This window comes from Indicator indicator, chromosome 12 (assembly GCF_027791375.1).
Source record: "Indicator indicator isolate 239-I01 chromosome 12, UM_Iind_1.1, whole genome shotgun sequence".
Classification (NCBI taxonomy): Eukaryota; Metazoa; Chordata; class Aves; order Piciformes; family Indicatoridae; genus Indicator; species Indicator indicator.
In genome coordinates, this window is record NC_072021.1 from 29516358 (window position 1) to 29531162 (window position 14805).

At 38.2% G+C, this 14805-nt stretch overlaps 1 protein-coding gene across 1 annotated transcript in view; it reads right to left on the reverse strand.

Moving 5' to 3' along the window:
- ANGPT1 (angiopoietin 1) overlaps positions 1 to 14805 on the reverse strand; it is a 136365-nt gene that overhangs the window by 49128 nt on the left and 72432 nt on the right. Inside the window, exon 4 of the mRNA XM_054385358.1 lies at positions 14075 to 14307. Coding sequence (XP_054241333.1) covers positions 14075 to 14307 — 233 coding nt within the window. The remainder of the gene's footprint in view (positions 1 to 14074; positions 14308 to 14805) is intronic.

Below are 14805 nucleotides of genomic sequence, written 5' to 3' on the forward strand. Positions count from 1 at the left end.
TCAGGAACGTTACTGGTAATGTTCTTTTAGGGTAAAATATGGGAGGTTTAACGTTTGCTGATGTTTTTCTAATTTAATATTCCATACAATTTTCAAACCACTTCTACCTGCTCTAGCTCTAGACTGTTTTTCTATGGCATTACATAGACCTTGAATCCTTTATACGTTAAGTTCCTGAATGATGCATTGGCTCACATATGGAAGAAGTGTAAGTTTTTAAAAAGTAACAAAGCTCAAAGAAAGTAGTTCTAAAAACTACACAGCCATTGCCTTTCTTTGGTCAGCTTCAAGACCTTAATCGACTTCACGCAGGTCTCTGCTGTTAGTTTAACTATTTTCAAGTGCCATGCTTATGCAAAACTTTACTATACTGTCAAGCAAAATAATATTATTATTTTTTAAACCTGAATGCTTAGCCAAAAGTAAGACCCCTTGAGAGTCTGGGGGGATTTTTATTGCCTTTTCTGGATGAATAAATTGGTGATGAAGTCATGCTCCTTTGAAGCAATGATGCCTATGTGGAAAATCCCATTTCCTGGAACAGAAGAACAATTGACAAGAGAAATAATTTCTTCTTTCATTGCACTTCCAAAAGTACTTTTTGTTTTGTTTCAGTTTTTTGATTTTTGGCCTACTAACTTTCTCCTTGTACCACCCTATGTAAATAAGCATTTCTTTCAGTTATCAGTCTTTCAACTGTTCCTTGATGATTCAAGTCCAGGCAATACAGCAGGTACCATCCATAACCTCCCGGAGCTCTGTCACATGGCTGCTCCCCTGTAGAGACTGTTAACAGCCTTGGCAGTGCAAAGCCTCTCTGCAGCCCTGAGGAGGAGCAGGAACCCAAATCAGTAAGGTTTGTGCTGTGAACTGCCAGGGCTGAGCAGCTCTTCTGCTGCTTCTACTAGCAGTATACTGCCTTCAGTGGAAAGGAGAGGAGCTGGGGTCAGCACCTGAACTTGCAGGCTCTTCACTTTCCTTCAAAAGGGTTAGTGGTGCTTACAAGTGAGAGAGCTCAGATATGTAGGGCCTTTCCCCAAGACAAGATACAACGTAAACATAAGGAAAAACATTTTCACTGTGAGGATGACAGCCCTGGAACAGGCTGCCCAGAGAAGTTGTGGAGGTTTCTCTGGAGGCATTCAAAACCTGCCTGGATGTGTTCCTGTGTGACCTGCTCTAGGTGGTCATGCTCTGGCAGGGGGCCTGGGCTGGATGATCTCTGGAGGTCTGTTCCAACCTCTAACAATCTGTGATTCTGTGAAATCCCTTAAATGATTGTTACTCCTTTATGCGTCTGGGTAAGGTGAGATTATTTTCCTGCTGTAAATTATGAAAACAAATCAACAGTGAGTTTACTAGCTCTTAACAGCTATCACAAAAGAAGGGTGCCTGCTTTTCTGCTCAAGTTTAAAGAAATACAAACTGATTACAAAGAATATGTAGCCTCTGAAGTAGTTAGTAATCTAAAGTTCTCCTCTAGGAATACAAAATGTCTAATATAGAAGATATAGGGAACTACAAGCCAGTCGGTCTCACATCTGTGCCCAGCAGGATCATGGAGCAGACCCTTTTGGGAACTCTGCTAAGGCAGATCACAAGGAAGTGATTGGTGGCATCCAACTCTTCCCTGTGAGGGTGGTGAGGCACTGGAGCAGGTTGCCCAGAAAAGCTGTGGAGGCTCCAACCCTGGAAGTGTTCAAGGCGAGGCTGGATGGGGCCTTTCAGCATCCTGGTCCAGTAGGAGGTGGCCCAGTCCAAGGCAGTGCAGTTGGAACTAGATGATCCTTAGGGTTCCTTCCAACCCAAACCATTCTATGATTCTATGAAATATTATTTCATTTTTTTTTTCCTAGCTATATAAAAATTATTTAATCTCTACTAGAAAAACAAAAACAAAACAACAAAAAACCCCTTAAAAATTAATATAATGAATTATTTTAATTGATATTTCTGATTATTTTGAGAAAATGAAGGGATTGTTTAGTTGCTTTTCACGTCTCAGATATTTGGTGAATGAATTTTGCTTTTTGTCTCTTACCAATAAAGAATGTTAAACTGCAGTTCATTATGCTGACTTAATCAATAAAATCACATTCATATTTAATACATTATTTGAGATCTGAACTTCCATGTTAAATAAGTTGAGGCTGAGTTAATCATATGAGTCTTATGTCCTTCAAAGATACTGCCAGTAAATGAAAGGCAGCTGTTGGATTTTTGCGTAATAGTGACCTATTTGGACAAATATGTAGAGATTTCTGTAGTGTCTTAGTGAATTATTCTATTTTCATTACTTTAATGTTTTATTTACATGAATCTAATTGTCTTAGAGTACTTACTAATCACCACACATACCAAAAGACACTTAAAAAAATTCTTCATGCTTTTGAATCCAGAAAGAAAAAGCCTCTCTCCATATCTTATTGGAAAATACAACTGACCTAAATTTTCACTGCATTGTCAGAAGCATCTGAGGTGAAAATTTCTGTCCCCAGATGAGCAGCCTCTAGAAAACCAAAAAGGTGAAGGTTGAAAGATGATGATTTTTACCTACAGCTGCAGCATTCCAGGGCAGGGGCATTCAAGGACTGCTAAAGAGCAATCTCTGTCTAGATCCAGGCTGCAAATAAATTTTGCCCTGATCTTGTCATGGTTCCAGACACATGGTGGGGAATACTACATTTCTGTATGGGACCCTGTATCTCTGACCTCTACCCCAGCCATTTAGTGCAGCTGCTGTGCACCACCACAGTTCCACTTATGATGGCAAGTAGTGCTTGGCTTGTGAAAACTCAAACCAAGAAGAATTTGCTAGTGTAACCAAAAGGATGTCAGTCAAATATCCCCAGTGAGGAGACCTGGAACATGGCCCATGTATGTATATATGCTCCCAGACTTAGCAGCAGGAACCACAAACAGATCTGACAGAAAAAGGGTGAAGATTATTTTTGGTTTGAGGAAGAAAAATACACAAAGAGTTACAGGCACTTGGTTTTTGCTGACTTACAGCCAGAGGTCCAGTGTATTTCAGTGGCCTGGCCTTGCATATCCCAACCTCCACTGGAGAACAGACATTCAGCTGGTGGCTGGCCGAGGCGCTCAGCTGTTCACGGCAGCAAGACAGCCTTGTGACAGCACAGTTGTACTGCAAAGGTTGCACACACCACAGGGAAAGGCACAAACCTGGAGGATGGCTTCAAGATATGCTCTCCTGGTAACCACAGTGCTGCCTACAAACTAAAATACAGTCATGTATGGGCACAGTTGTGTCCCTGTCTAAAAGGAGTTGGAAAGTGTGTTTTCAGAAGTGTAGCTTGCTCCGGTTCATAATAGCTACTCTGTTTTTCCTCTCTTACAGCCACAACCCAATGCAGCCAGTGTAGAAAAGAATTACAAAATTGCAATCCACTGAGATGCATGAAATTGAAAATAATGTTGTGGTTAGCTATTATCTATAATGTCAGGAACTTTGCTATGGATCTGGCTAGTTAAGCTGAAGTTTGAAGTGTGAACTTACAGGCACTAAGAAACCAATTTCAACTTCTTATAAAGACAAAGTACCACCACGTGATCTCCAGTGTCATCTTTATATCTTTATATGTTTTATTCTCATTTCCACAATTCTGAATATCATCTTTAAAAGAAAAAAGGGGGGGGGAGAAGGCAAGTAATAATTAGCTAGCTGCTTCTGGATGTCTTGGGAGTCTAGCAGTCTTCTCTTATAAGTCACTGTTTATGCACACTTCTGTTCTCATGTTTGTTTGTTAGGGAGGTGAGAAAAGAAATTGAGGCTGGAACTTAGACATATATTTTCCTGCTAGCAAAGTATACATTCACTAAAAGTCTTTTCAAAGTGATATTTCAGTGTGAGATTGTTCTGAAGCTAACAAAAAGAGCTGGCCAAATGCAAACTGGAGGCAGAGGGGGGAAGAGAAAAAAAAAAAAAAGAGAAAAAAAAAAGAAAAAAAAAAAAAAAAGCAACGTTCATTTTGACACACTGGAATAAAATGTGTCTTTCCTGAGAACTATGAGAGTGGCTATACCAGGTTACACTGTCACTCTACTCTCTCTAGTGTCTCATCTTCAGCATCAGGAACCCAAGAATTCATGGGGCTTCCTCACCAGACTTGATCTTTCAACTCTCACCGATCTTCTGTTTTTTTCTTTGCTTGTGCCCTCATCATTGCCTTTTTTTTTTTCTCTCCTTATTTGCATTTTTTCTTGAGGCTTTTCTCTTCCCAGAAGAACCTTAACAGTTTGCAAGAGCCAAGTTAACACCCAGCCCCTAAAAAAAGTCCTGAGTAGGAACACATATCCAAAGCAGCTGACTGGAGAACAGCATGAGAGCAGGCAAGCATATCCAGGAATTTAAAGCACAGGCACAATATCTGTCTATTTAATAGGCTTTGAAAGAATTTTCTTCTATGAGTTACTCCAGGTGGTTTTTTGAAGCAACATGAATTTTAATAAGCCATAGTGTCCCACACAGGGGAACTCCATACCTGTACCATGTGAAGGACAATCTCCTCTTGTTAGCTTTCAACAAGTCTATTTTATTTGGTGACCCTTTCTTCTCAGCTGAAAGTGTCAGCAATTCTGCACCCATGCTCTACAAGCTGTCTATAATTTCTACTGCATTCTTCTATTATCCTTTGTATTGCCTGAAGTACCTCTGATAGGCTTAATGAAAGCTATTTCACATCTGCCTTGGTAGCTTTTTCTGTCTTTTTTTTCATTTTGGCTTTTTTTTTTTTTTTTTTAATGAACTGTGGAGTCCAAGACTTTATACAATATTAGAGCACATCATGAATTATCCTGTGGTACTATTTCCTTTCTGTTCCTTTATAATAGCTTATAAAATACTATTTTTATTAACAGGCCAGTAGCAACTCCTGTGTCTTTCACTCAAGTATTCCTTGGAAGTTTACCTTGGAGTTATAACGACATTTTAGAAGGTGAAGGAAAGGAGAACTCTAGAGTTCTTTCCTCAGTCCTGCTCATCTGCTGAATGATTCGAGTGGAAAATGCTGGCCTTCCCTGAAGTGTTTAGAGTTGATGGCAGTATAAGTAAATATATATATATAACTATATATATCCATACACACATACACATTTCTAATGTTTAAGGAAGCACTTACTCATAACCCGGAGCCCAGTGCAACGGCAGGGCATCACTTAAAGCAGCAGTGCTGTTGTCCCCATCTGCGGGTTGCAGACTGCCTCCATAGTCACAGAATGAATCATCTGATAGGAGATCTAGAATAAAGAGTTCTGGCTTGGTGTAAGGGCGAAGGAGGAAAGCAAGCTTGGGGGGTTTCGTTTGTTTGCTTGGGTTTTTTGTTAGTGTTGTTTTGCTCCTTTGTTTTTATACAGGATTATTGTGTCACTGGAGCAGCTCAACGATCTGGTTCATCCTGTGACGCTATAATCACTAGACTGGGTGGTGAAGTGGAAAGACTTTGTTTCCAAGGAGCAATGACAAAAGCACAAATAGCCTCTTTGACATCAATCCCTAGCCCTTCACGGCTGCATGCATACCACTTAACCACATGTGGGAGGTCCAAATGGATGGGGAAGTGCCTCCTAAATACAGTCCAGCATAACTACCAGGCTATGCTGAAATGCAGTTAGTAGGGTTACAATGATTCTGCCGATCTAGGAACTGGTCCAGTTTCAGATTCATTAGGAACATGAAGGCTCATTATATCTAAGAATTCCAGATCCATATTTTAAGGTGGAGAGGAAAGAGAAAAGATGTAGTCAGTTAGATGCCTCATATGAGCATTTACAGAAACATTTCAACAGCTAACAGAAGATTACTTTTCCCTCCCATAGACCTTCTAAGAGTCTGAAGTAAGAGGCAAACAATTGCATAGCAAGAGCATGCAAGCTATCCACCTACTTATTAAATAAATAATTTAAAGCAGAATTTCCATTCGGTAGTGCTGCAGAAATTGTCTGGGTCTTGGAGGACGACATTAGTGAGCTTTTACCCTCTCCAGGGTATAATTATTTACTGCCTAATAAATTATCAACAGTTATCAAGTTTGTTTCCCAATAAATCTAGCCTCAGTGACTGGTAACAACAATAATACTTCAATTCACTGTGCATTTGACAAACATCACTTAGGAATACTGTAAAGTGGTCCTCATTAGTGAGCTGAAATAGAATGCCTTATGGCCCCTTTACAAAGAGATAAGGACACTTAATTATCCATCTGCAGTACAGTTCCTTAAGAGTTTCTGCTTGAGACAGCAATTTTGTGAGCAAGCAGCCATTCACTGAGATGAGAACTAAGAAGTCTTTCACAAACTGCTACAAGAGAGATTAAGCCATTGGCTTTGTTTAATATTTCCAGTGCACTTATTTCTTTAATTGATTTATATTTTTCCACACAGGCACCCTAATGTGCATGTAATGTTTCCAGCTTAGGGTGCATTTAGCATTTCCAGCTGAAGAATGGTATGCTTACATACAAATTTTTCAATAACGAGCTGTCTGAGGGACACCAACTGTGTTAGCTGGTTTATATATGTGCTGATATCCCCTGAAATATCTTTGGTGTGAGTGAATGAATGCCATTTTCACAAAACAGAACGAAGAGGGATTTGGCACTCACATATACTGTATGAACGAGGGTGGGTGATTGATTTCAATATTAATAAACAAGAATTTAAATGTAGAAATACATACTTAAAATATTCACTTTTCAGTACTAACAGATTTTGATCTCCTGCCGTGACCATCAACAAGTTAATAGGAATAAAAAATTGGAATTCCCAATTCTGTTTCAAACAATTTAAATGTTTTCCTACTGACATAAATTTAAAATGCTGTATATTCAAATTGAGTCATTCCTCTGCTGAATCTATTAAATCACAGCCTGGCTTGATCCTGTCTAATACAGGCTGTTGCATTTTATTATGCAGTGTAACTTGGAAAGAAGGGCATCTTTACCTGATCAAGGTATGAAGATAATTTTCTTTAAAATCATGATCTTCTTAGTTTTAGAAAACAAGTATCTAATTTAATTAATCTGTCCCAATGTAGATACCGATCACCTAAATAGCAGCACTAATGTAATCAGCCTTTGCAGATGCACTTCACCTCATCCTAAGGCAATTCCCTTGACAAAAATGCCTTTGTTGACTCTGAAAGAAAAGAAGTCCACACCCAGACTCTCTGTCTACACTGTCGATGTTAGGTGAATCAGGTGAGGCTGACTAGCCAAAAACTCTTACTTGAGCTTTCTGACCAACTCTGAAAAATACCTATCAATACAGAAAGTCTGCAAAGGAACCAGGAAATCTATAGCATCTGAGCTGGGAAAAAAAGAAAAAAAAAAAAAAACACAACAACAACCAAGAAACAAAATAAAGCCAGTGGTGATGTGTAAATGATCATCTACACAACTGCACAAAGGTAGCAGCCTCTTACTGCAGCCCTGTAGTAGGTGCACATGCTCAATCAGATCCAGCTACAGCAAGAGGAAGGGCACCCCACTTCACAGAATAGAATCATAGAATCATGCAGGCTGGAAAGGACCTCTGAGCTCATTAAGCCCATCACTATACCAAGTCCCCAAGCGCCAGATCTACATGGCTTTTAAACACTTCCAGGGATGGTGATTGAACCACCTCTGGGTCAGCCTGTTCCAGTGCCTCACAACCCTTTCTCTTCCACGACTCTTAAGTGCAAAATCTGGATTCATTTCTTTCCCCAGTTTTGAAAGCAAAAAGAAAGGTAGAACACAAAATGGACGGCACCTTTATAGCAGTGACCTTTGTGAATTGTGGGTGAACATTTTCTGCTAGTGATCTTCTGATCTCTTTTTAAACTAAATGCAGTTTTATTATTGATTTAAAATGTCTTTAAAAAAATGAACCACTTACATATAAAATCTCTAAAGCAGGAGGAAGTAGAGGGAAACTGAGCAAATGGAGGTTTTTCTGTGCTCTTCCGTGTACTGTCAAGCTTAGATGAAGCTGTTTGCTTTGATGCCTTTGGGGTTCAAAGCAGGAATTCATGGCAGAATAAGAGAAGTGTGGAACATCAGATGGCTTCAGTGCATTAAAATAAGGTTTTGTTTTAAGCTCTGGTGTGGCCATTCAAACTTTGTCAAATCTGTGTTTTTAATTAAGCCTTAGCTAATACTAAGAAGAATAACCTCAATAAAAAATTGGAATTCGTAGATGAAATGCATCGTGGTTTGTTGTTACGTTGCAGTATAACCCCTTAGCAATAAAAATTCAGTTTCAAGGACAGGGAAAAAAAATCTGTCACTTTATTAATGCATTCTTTTCTTATAACCATATTGCAGGCACAGGCCTGCTCTATCCCAGATCAACAACTTATGGCCAAAATTGGTCAGAAACTTCAGTGCATCTAGCAAAAATGTATTTTGTTTGCTTCTGTGCTTCAGAAGAGAAAAAATGAAGTGATTGATAAGCCATATTCTAGGTTTCTGCCTCACATGCTGTGTCTCATGTTGGAAAAGACCTTAGCAATGCCAAGGAGGAGGTACAAAGAGGAGGCAAGTGCTTAGGGAATGAAAAGATCCTTTTAGGAACAATGCTGGGAAAACATGGTGTTATCTCAGATTATATCTCAGATGAGTACCACAGTCATACCTTACTGTACCATGCTGCTGCCTGAAATCTATTAGATTTAAATATCCTCGTTACTGTATTCCAATACATGGCTGAACCAATACAACATCCAACTTTTGTCTTGCTAAAGACAGTCCAAACATTTAAGATTTGCAATTCCACTTGAGAACACCTGAATCTGTTGTTCTGTCCTGGGATTTCTCACTGGGATTTTTTTTTCCTTTTTAAAATACTAGCTTGTATTATATAAGGTGTCTTTGAAGTCTCTTTAATGAAGTAAGCCAGCATCACTGTGGGGTAATTCTGCTTATGTCAATAGAGTTGCCCCTGTGCCTGTAACCTTTGGGTCAGTTCTTTGAAGTTCTCATTCTGTTCTTACTCTTTTCAGTTCAGCATAAATTTTAACATCATAACAACTATGGTCTAAAAATTGGAATAGACTGCTTACTGCTTAATGTTTTGAGTAAATTAATTGCTGTGCCTTTAAAGAGCATGAATTCCAGCTGAGTAATTTTTTTGATGTATTTACATTTCTTGCATGAATTTCTAAAGTATTAAAAGTACTCACAAGCCATTTCTACCTTTTCAGAAATGCCAGACCCACTAACTGTGTTGTTTGCTCCATGAACCCTTTAGGCGTTTCTGGGGAGGTAAATTCCTGGCATATATATGCATTATTTTGAGACTTAAGCTTAGCTTCTTGTCAGCATTCAAAAGGAAGATAATACTTAATTTCTCTCCTGCTAGGAGGTCACAAAACCAGACATTCCTGACAAAACTTTCTCTACTGTTCCATTAGCTTTCTAATTTATTTAAGTTTAGACTAAACATTTTAACAAGGGATGTTATTATGCAGTTTGACAGACAACAGAAATAACTAGGATCAGGAAAGTAACTTCATGGCTAAATATACTTTACCATTGAATTTTGACATTTCCTTATCCTTTGGATACTAGAGAAGCTATTCTAAGTCATGCAAATTAATGTTCACACAATAGACACTCTAAGTCTAGTTTCTTAAACTAGAATTTAAAAAGAATGTATTTTTTTTAAATATATATTGTGCTTGGCTTGAAACATAATTTCCGAATTAGTTGGTTTGAACTTGTATATACTTGTTTGATGATGATATTATCTCTTAACATCATTTGTAGTGTATCCCTACACACTCTTTTCCTAAGTTATTTTTCTGATGTGAAAGCTTAGAAATTCTGTCACTAAATTTTTTCCTGTTACAGATTTATTGCTTGACAGTAACAGTAGAAAGAGTTTTATTCATCCTCAGACCAATAATAGTAGTATGACAAATGAACAGTTTAAAAAAACCCAAACCAACAACAATCACAAAATCCTTGATGACCTTTGCAAAGAACTGTATGATCTCTATCCAACTCTTACCTGCTACAAGTGAAGAAGTTGTACAGTCTTGGACATAAATGTGGAGTAGCTCTGTAGTGATAAATCAAGACTTCACCTTAATGTTTTTATTTCTCTGTCTTTCGATGGAGAAAAGCAAAAATTTCAGGAATTTATCTATATTTGAATTTGGAGATTACTTAATCCTCAAAAAGTTACTTTAAATATTTATGTAGAGAACAATCATTTCATTTGGAAGTCTCTTCCCTGAAAGAGCTGCTTTCTTAGAAGATCTATTGTAGACAAGTAGTGGCAGCCACTGCCAAGATTGTTGCCCCTGCTTAAAGACCCCAAAGCCCTGGGCCATGTGCCGAGTCTGTTTAGCCATGGACCCAGGCCAACACGGAGACATGTGAGTCTCCATAGTGTTCTGCATTTGTTTGACTCTCTGTAGGCTTTGTGACCTATTGGAGTGTCTATTTTAAGGATTACACGCAACTGAAACCCTAGAATTGCTCACGCTGGGACAGAAGTGGGTGGTATTTTGGAAATCAAACTCACAAACAATTCCAAGTTTTACAGGTGGTCCCCATCCCAAAACTGGTCTTGGTCGAAACTGACAATGAAAGTGGGATCTGGATTTTGTATTTAGGTCCATCCATATTTTAAAAATGTATCCTTTGTGTGGCTTTTACTTATTGTTTTTTCCCTCTTTTGCCTTTATATCCTTCAGAAATTCCTCTAAATTTTGTCTAGCCATAATGAAAGTACCAAAGCAGATTTCTGAGGGCTGTCACCTGGTATTAGGGACTATGTTAGCTAAGCTGCTCAGAGTGTAACAAATAGCAGCAGTTTCTGCTCGGCCCTGTATCTCTACATTAATCATCTATATCATTCACAGGCTCCTAGCAGGGAAACTTCAGAGATTTTCCCAATTTATTTAAATTAATCTAAGAATAAATATTCTGATATGATCATGTCACTACTGGAGAGAATTTGTCTCACAATTTGCAACCAAAAAGCAGCAGTTATCACCAGCTTGGTTACAAATGAAGTTGTTTAACTATGTTATTACTATTTTATTGCTTAGTGTTAATTACTGCTCAGTACCCGTGGTTTTTAAGATTGTAACTTCAGTTTCACAGATCAGAAAATGCTGAACACTAAGCCCTATGCAGGGAAGAATGTAATTTTCCTGTCTGTAACTTATCTCCAGGAAGTTTTCAGTTTCTTGATAGAGATAATAGTTTAAAAAATATACATGCATACGTACTAAACTCAATCAACTGCTATCTTTTATCTCTCAGCATTACTGGTTGTTCCTCTTCTCCTTGCCATTAGTTATTTTGTACGATTCCATAACAGCATCCCACATACTTTCTTTCCCATCTAATAATTCTGTACGTGACAGCTCTCTCTCCTCACATGGAAGTTGTTCCAGGTCTCTAATGTTTCCCATTGTCCTACTGTTTTCTGGACCATTTCAGTTTCTGCTATAATCCTTATGAAATTAGATGGCTGAGCTTTACCAATTGTACAACAGAAGGGGTTGATTTATGTATCACGCTTTGTATTGTCCAATAGACACCACTTCTCACAGTATATTTGATGTTTTGAACGTTAGTACACACAAAAAGACTTGGGCAAGACTGCCTAAACTTCCCAGTTTTGTGTGAATTTAGAGTAATTCCAGGGGTACTTCCCAAAATGCACACTTTTCCATCTTGAGCACGTTTGCACAGTCTGAAGCTGGTGTTAATTTTTATATAATCGAATGCTTTAGCATTCAGCCTTTGTTAAAGTGGTTCTGTAGACCAGGACAATATTATTATTTTAGCTTATGCAATTTGGCTCCTTCTTTTGGCCAGAAATGTACTTAACAAAAATGTCAATCACCTAGACTTAAACAGACAGCAGGTAGAAACATTTCTGCAATTATTTGTCTTCAAATTAAAAAAGGCATTTGGGAAAATTGTGAACACGTTAACACACAAGAGGAATCCAAAGTCAAGGGTTTGAGTTAGGCTATTTAAATTACATGTAGTCATTTAAATGTACAGTTTGCTTCCACAGTCCCACAGCAAAAAAATAAAACCCAACCTTCTGAAAATTCAGGTTTTCAGGCACCTGAATTCGAGCCTAGGAGCCCAATTTGAAACATCCACTTCTGTAATCCTCAAAGTTTTTATAAGAAGCAGCTGAGGAAAATAATTTTAGGAAAAATGTTGGTTTGTTTGTGGGTTTGAGTTTTGTTTGTTGTTTTTTTCTTTTTAATCAAATTCAAAATTGTTAGAAAATCTTTCTAACCTTGACAAGAACTTGTGGTATATCTCTGTGTGAGAATAACATATCTTTCATTTTAACATTAATTTTAAAGTACTCCTGAGCTCTATAAGAACATGCTGAGCACAGCTTTGCCAGGTTTCTTTGCCAAAAGGCCATAAAACATAATAAAGGATTTGCATTGCATCACAGTGTTTCTTTACTGATATGAGAACAGCCTACTATGAAGGATGTTACTTCATTCAAAATACTGGGGAACTATATAATAGAATAAGCAGAAGGGAACATTTAGAATGAACATGAGAGGGGGAAAAATGTTTTTTGCAAAAGCAGGCCATCAGTATTGGCCCAAGCACACAATCCTTGTCACTGGAGTAGTTTAGTTTTAAGCCACACAAGTTGCATGGGAATATATAGCAGAAAGAAAACCCACACTGCCTGGAGCTAAACAGTCTGAATGATCTAATGTCTTCTGCCCCCTAACACAGAGTGCTGAATAATGATGTAGGTGACAAGGTTTTGATTGGGAGGACAGGGCTGTTGGTTGGGGTTTGGTTGGTTGGTTTGGGGGTTTTATTGGTTGTGTTGTTTTGGGGTTTTTTGTTTCTTTGTCTGTTTCTAAGTTTTCAATAATTTATGGCAGTGAGAGCTGTAGAATGAGCAAATATGTCTGGCTCTTCTGACTGCTGCTGCCTAACCTCCCACAGACCTCTTTCAGCCATGTGCCATGCTGACTGATGAGCACAACTCGCACATCTACAGTTTCTATGTTTACCCTGTGCCCATTCTCAGAAGGGTTTTGATGGCTGCTTCCTAGATGGATATTATTTTTCCTCAGCTTTCTTTCCCCAAGTGTTTTTAACCCTCTGCGTGCTATAACAGGCAGAATCATTCATCCCTTTTAGTTGTTATTAACATAGACATTTTCTATTATATTCTCCCTCACATTTCTTCTTCTGTCTCCTCTGTATGACTTTGCCATGTTTCTCATAGTTACCAATCTGTTCTTTCCAGTGTCCCATCTCCATTCTTTACGTGATCTCCATTCTCTGGTCTGCCATGACCAGTAGTAATGAATGCAATTTCTTTTCAGAGACGTTTTGCTGAGTGCTTAGCATTTGAAAACTCAAATCCTACCTGAATTTCTTTCTCAGTCTCTGTAAGAAATCTGTTTACTCAGTAAAGCAAATTTGAGAAAGAATTGTTCTAAGGTCTTCTTTCAAAGGCCGTTATTTATATCTTTTCTATTTGTAGCATGTTTAATGCACTTAGAAACAAATGAGATTCAGCAAGGTAGAAGGAAGAAAACTAATCCCTTATTATAAATAAAATCTCATTCAAGAGAACAGAGTCATCATTTGGATATCTACAGCACCCTACGTGCCTACATGAAGTTAATGAACATTATAAGACATATCTATGTACAAAATTGATTGTAAAGAAAGTTCCGACTAAATTAAATGTAGGCATCTAGAAGTTAGTATCTGTGGTTGGTTGGATTGCTTCCAGCAGAAGGGGATAGATTCTCAGAGGGACAAATCAGTATTGTTAATGTGAAGCCAGTGGAATTATGGCCTCTCTCAGCTATGGTCAAGCTATAACAACTCATTGGTATTAAATTCCAAAAATCAGATATGGCTGTTAGTTGCCTCAGCACTATCTGAACCTTATTTTGTGGGTTCTCATCAGGTTTTTGTCCTCAGTTATAAAGTTTTTTCTTTCTTGGGCTAAGCTCACTGAGTTCTGCTTTTCCAAAAATTCAGGACTTACTTCAGAAGAAATTTCCTAGTATGTAAAATGTTTTATAATGCTACTTTCTTACCTCCTTCCTTGGAACAGAGGGTAATCAAAGTGTGAACTGTGTCCATCAATTCAAGCTGCTGCTTCTGCAGGACACTGTTGTTACTTGTTGCCTTGTTTAACTGCTTCTCTAGTTCCTGGATTATGTAGCTTTGTCGTGTAACCAAGCTCTGTAGGTTCTCTTTTTCCTCCTTCAAAGTGTCCAGCTCCTCTTTATGCCTTTCTTCCATTTCTAAAATTCTGTGCTCAAGTAAACTAAAATAGAATAAAACAGTTGGTAGTTATTGTTTCATGCCTACATGTTTATTAATCCAGAAAACGGAAATATTTTCTTATACACCACCAAATTCACCACATCATTTATCTTTAAACTGTCACATCTGCTAATCCAGCCCATTGATTTTCTCTATGTAACTGATCTCTAAGGTTTCATTTCATGATGTTTGCATGCTGCAGTGCTTATCCTAAAGCGCCTGGAACTACATATCTATTTTTGACACCCATGCCAGTGCATGAGCATAGGGCCAAACTCTATACAGAATTTCAGGCAGAAAAAGGTAGGCAACGGAGGGAGAGGAGCAGAGCGCTGAGGTGCACATCATTGGTAGCATGGATGAGTCTGTATGATAAGAGACAAACTAAAAAAGAGTGTGTAAGAAGCCTTGCCACTGGAGGGAAGACAAGCATAAGGAGCTGTAGAGTACCATCAAGGGATATGGAACCCACCATAAATGTGCCAGTTGATGTGGGTAT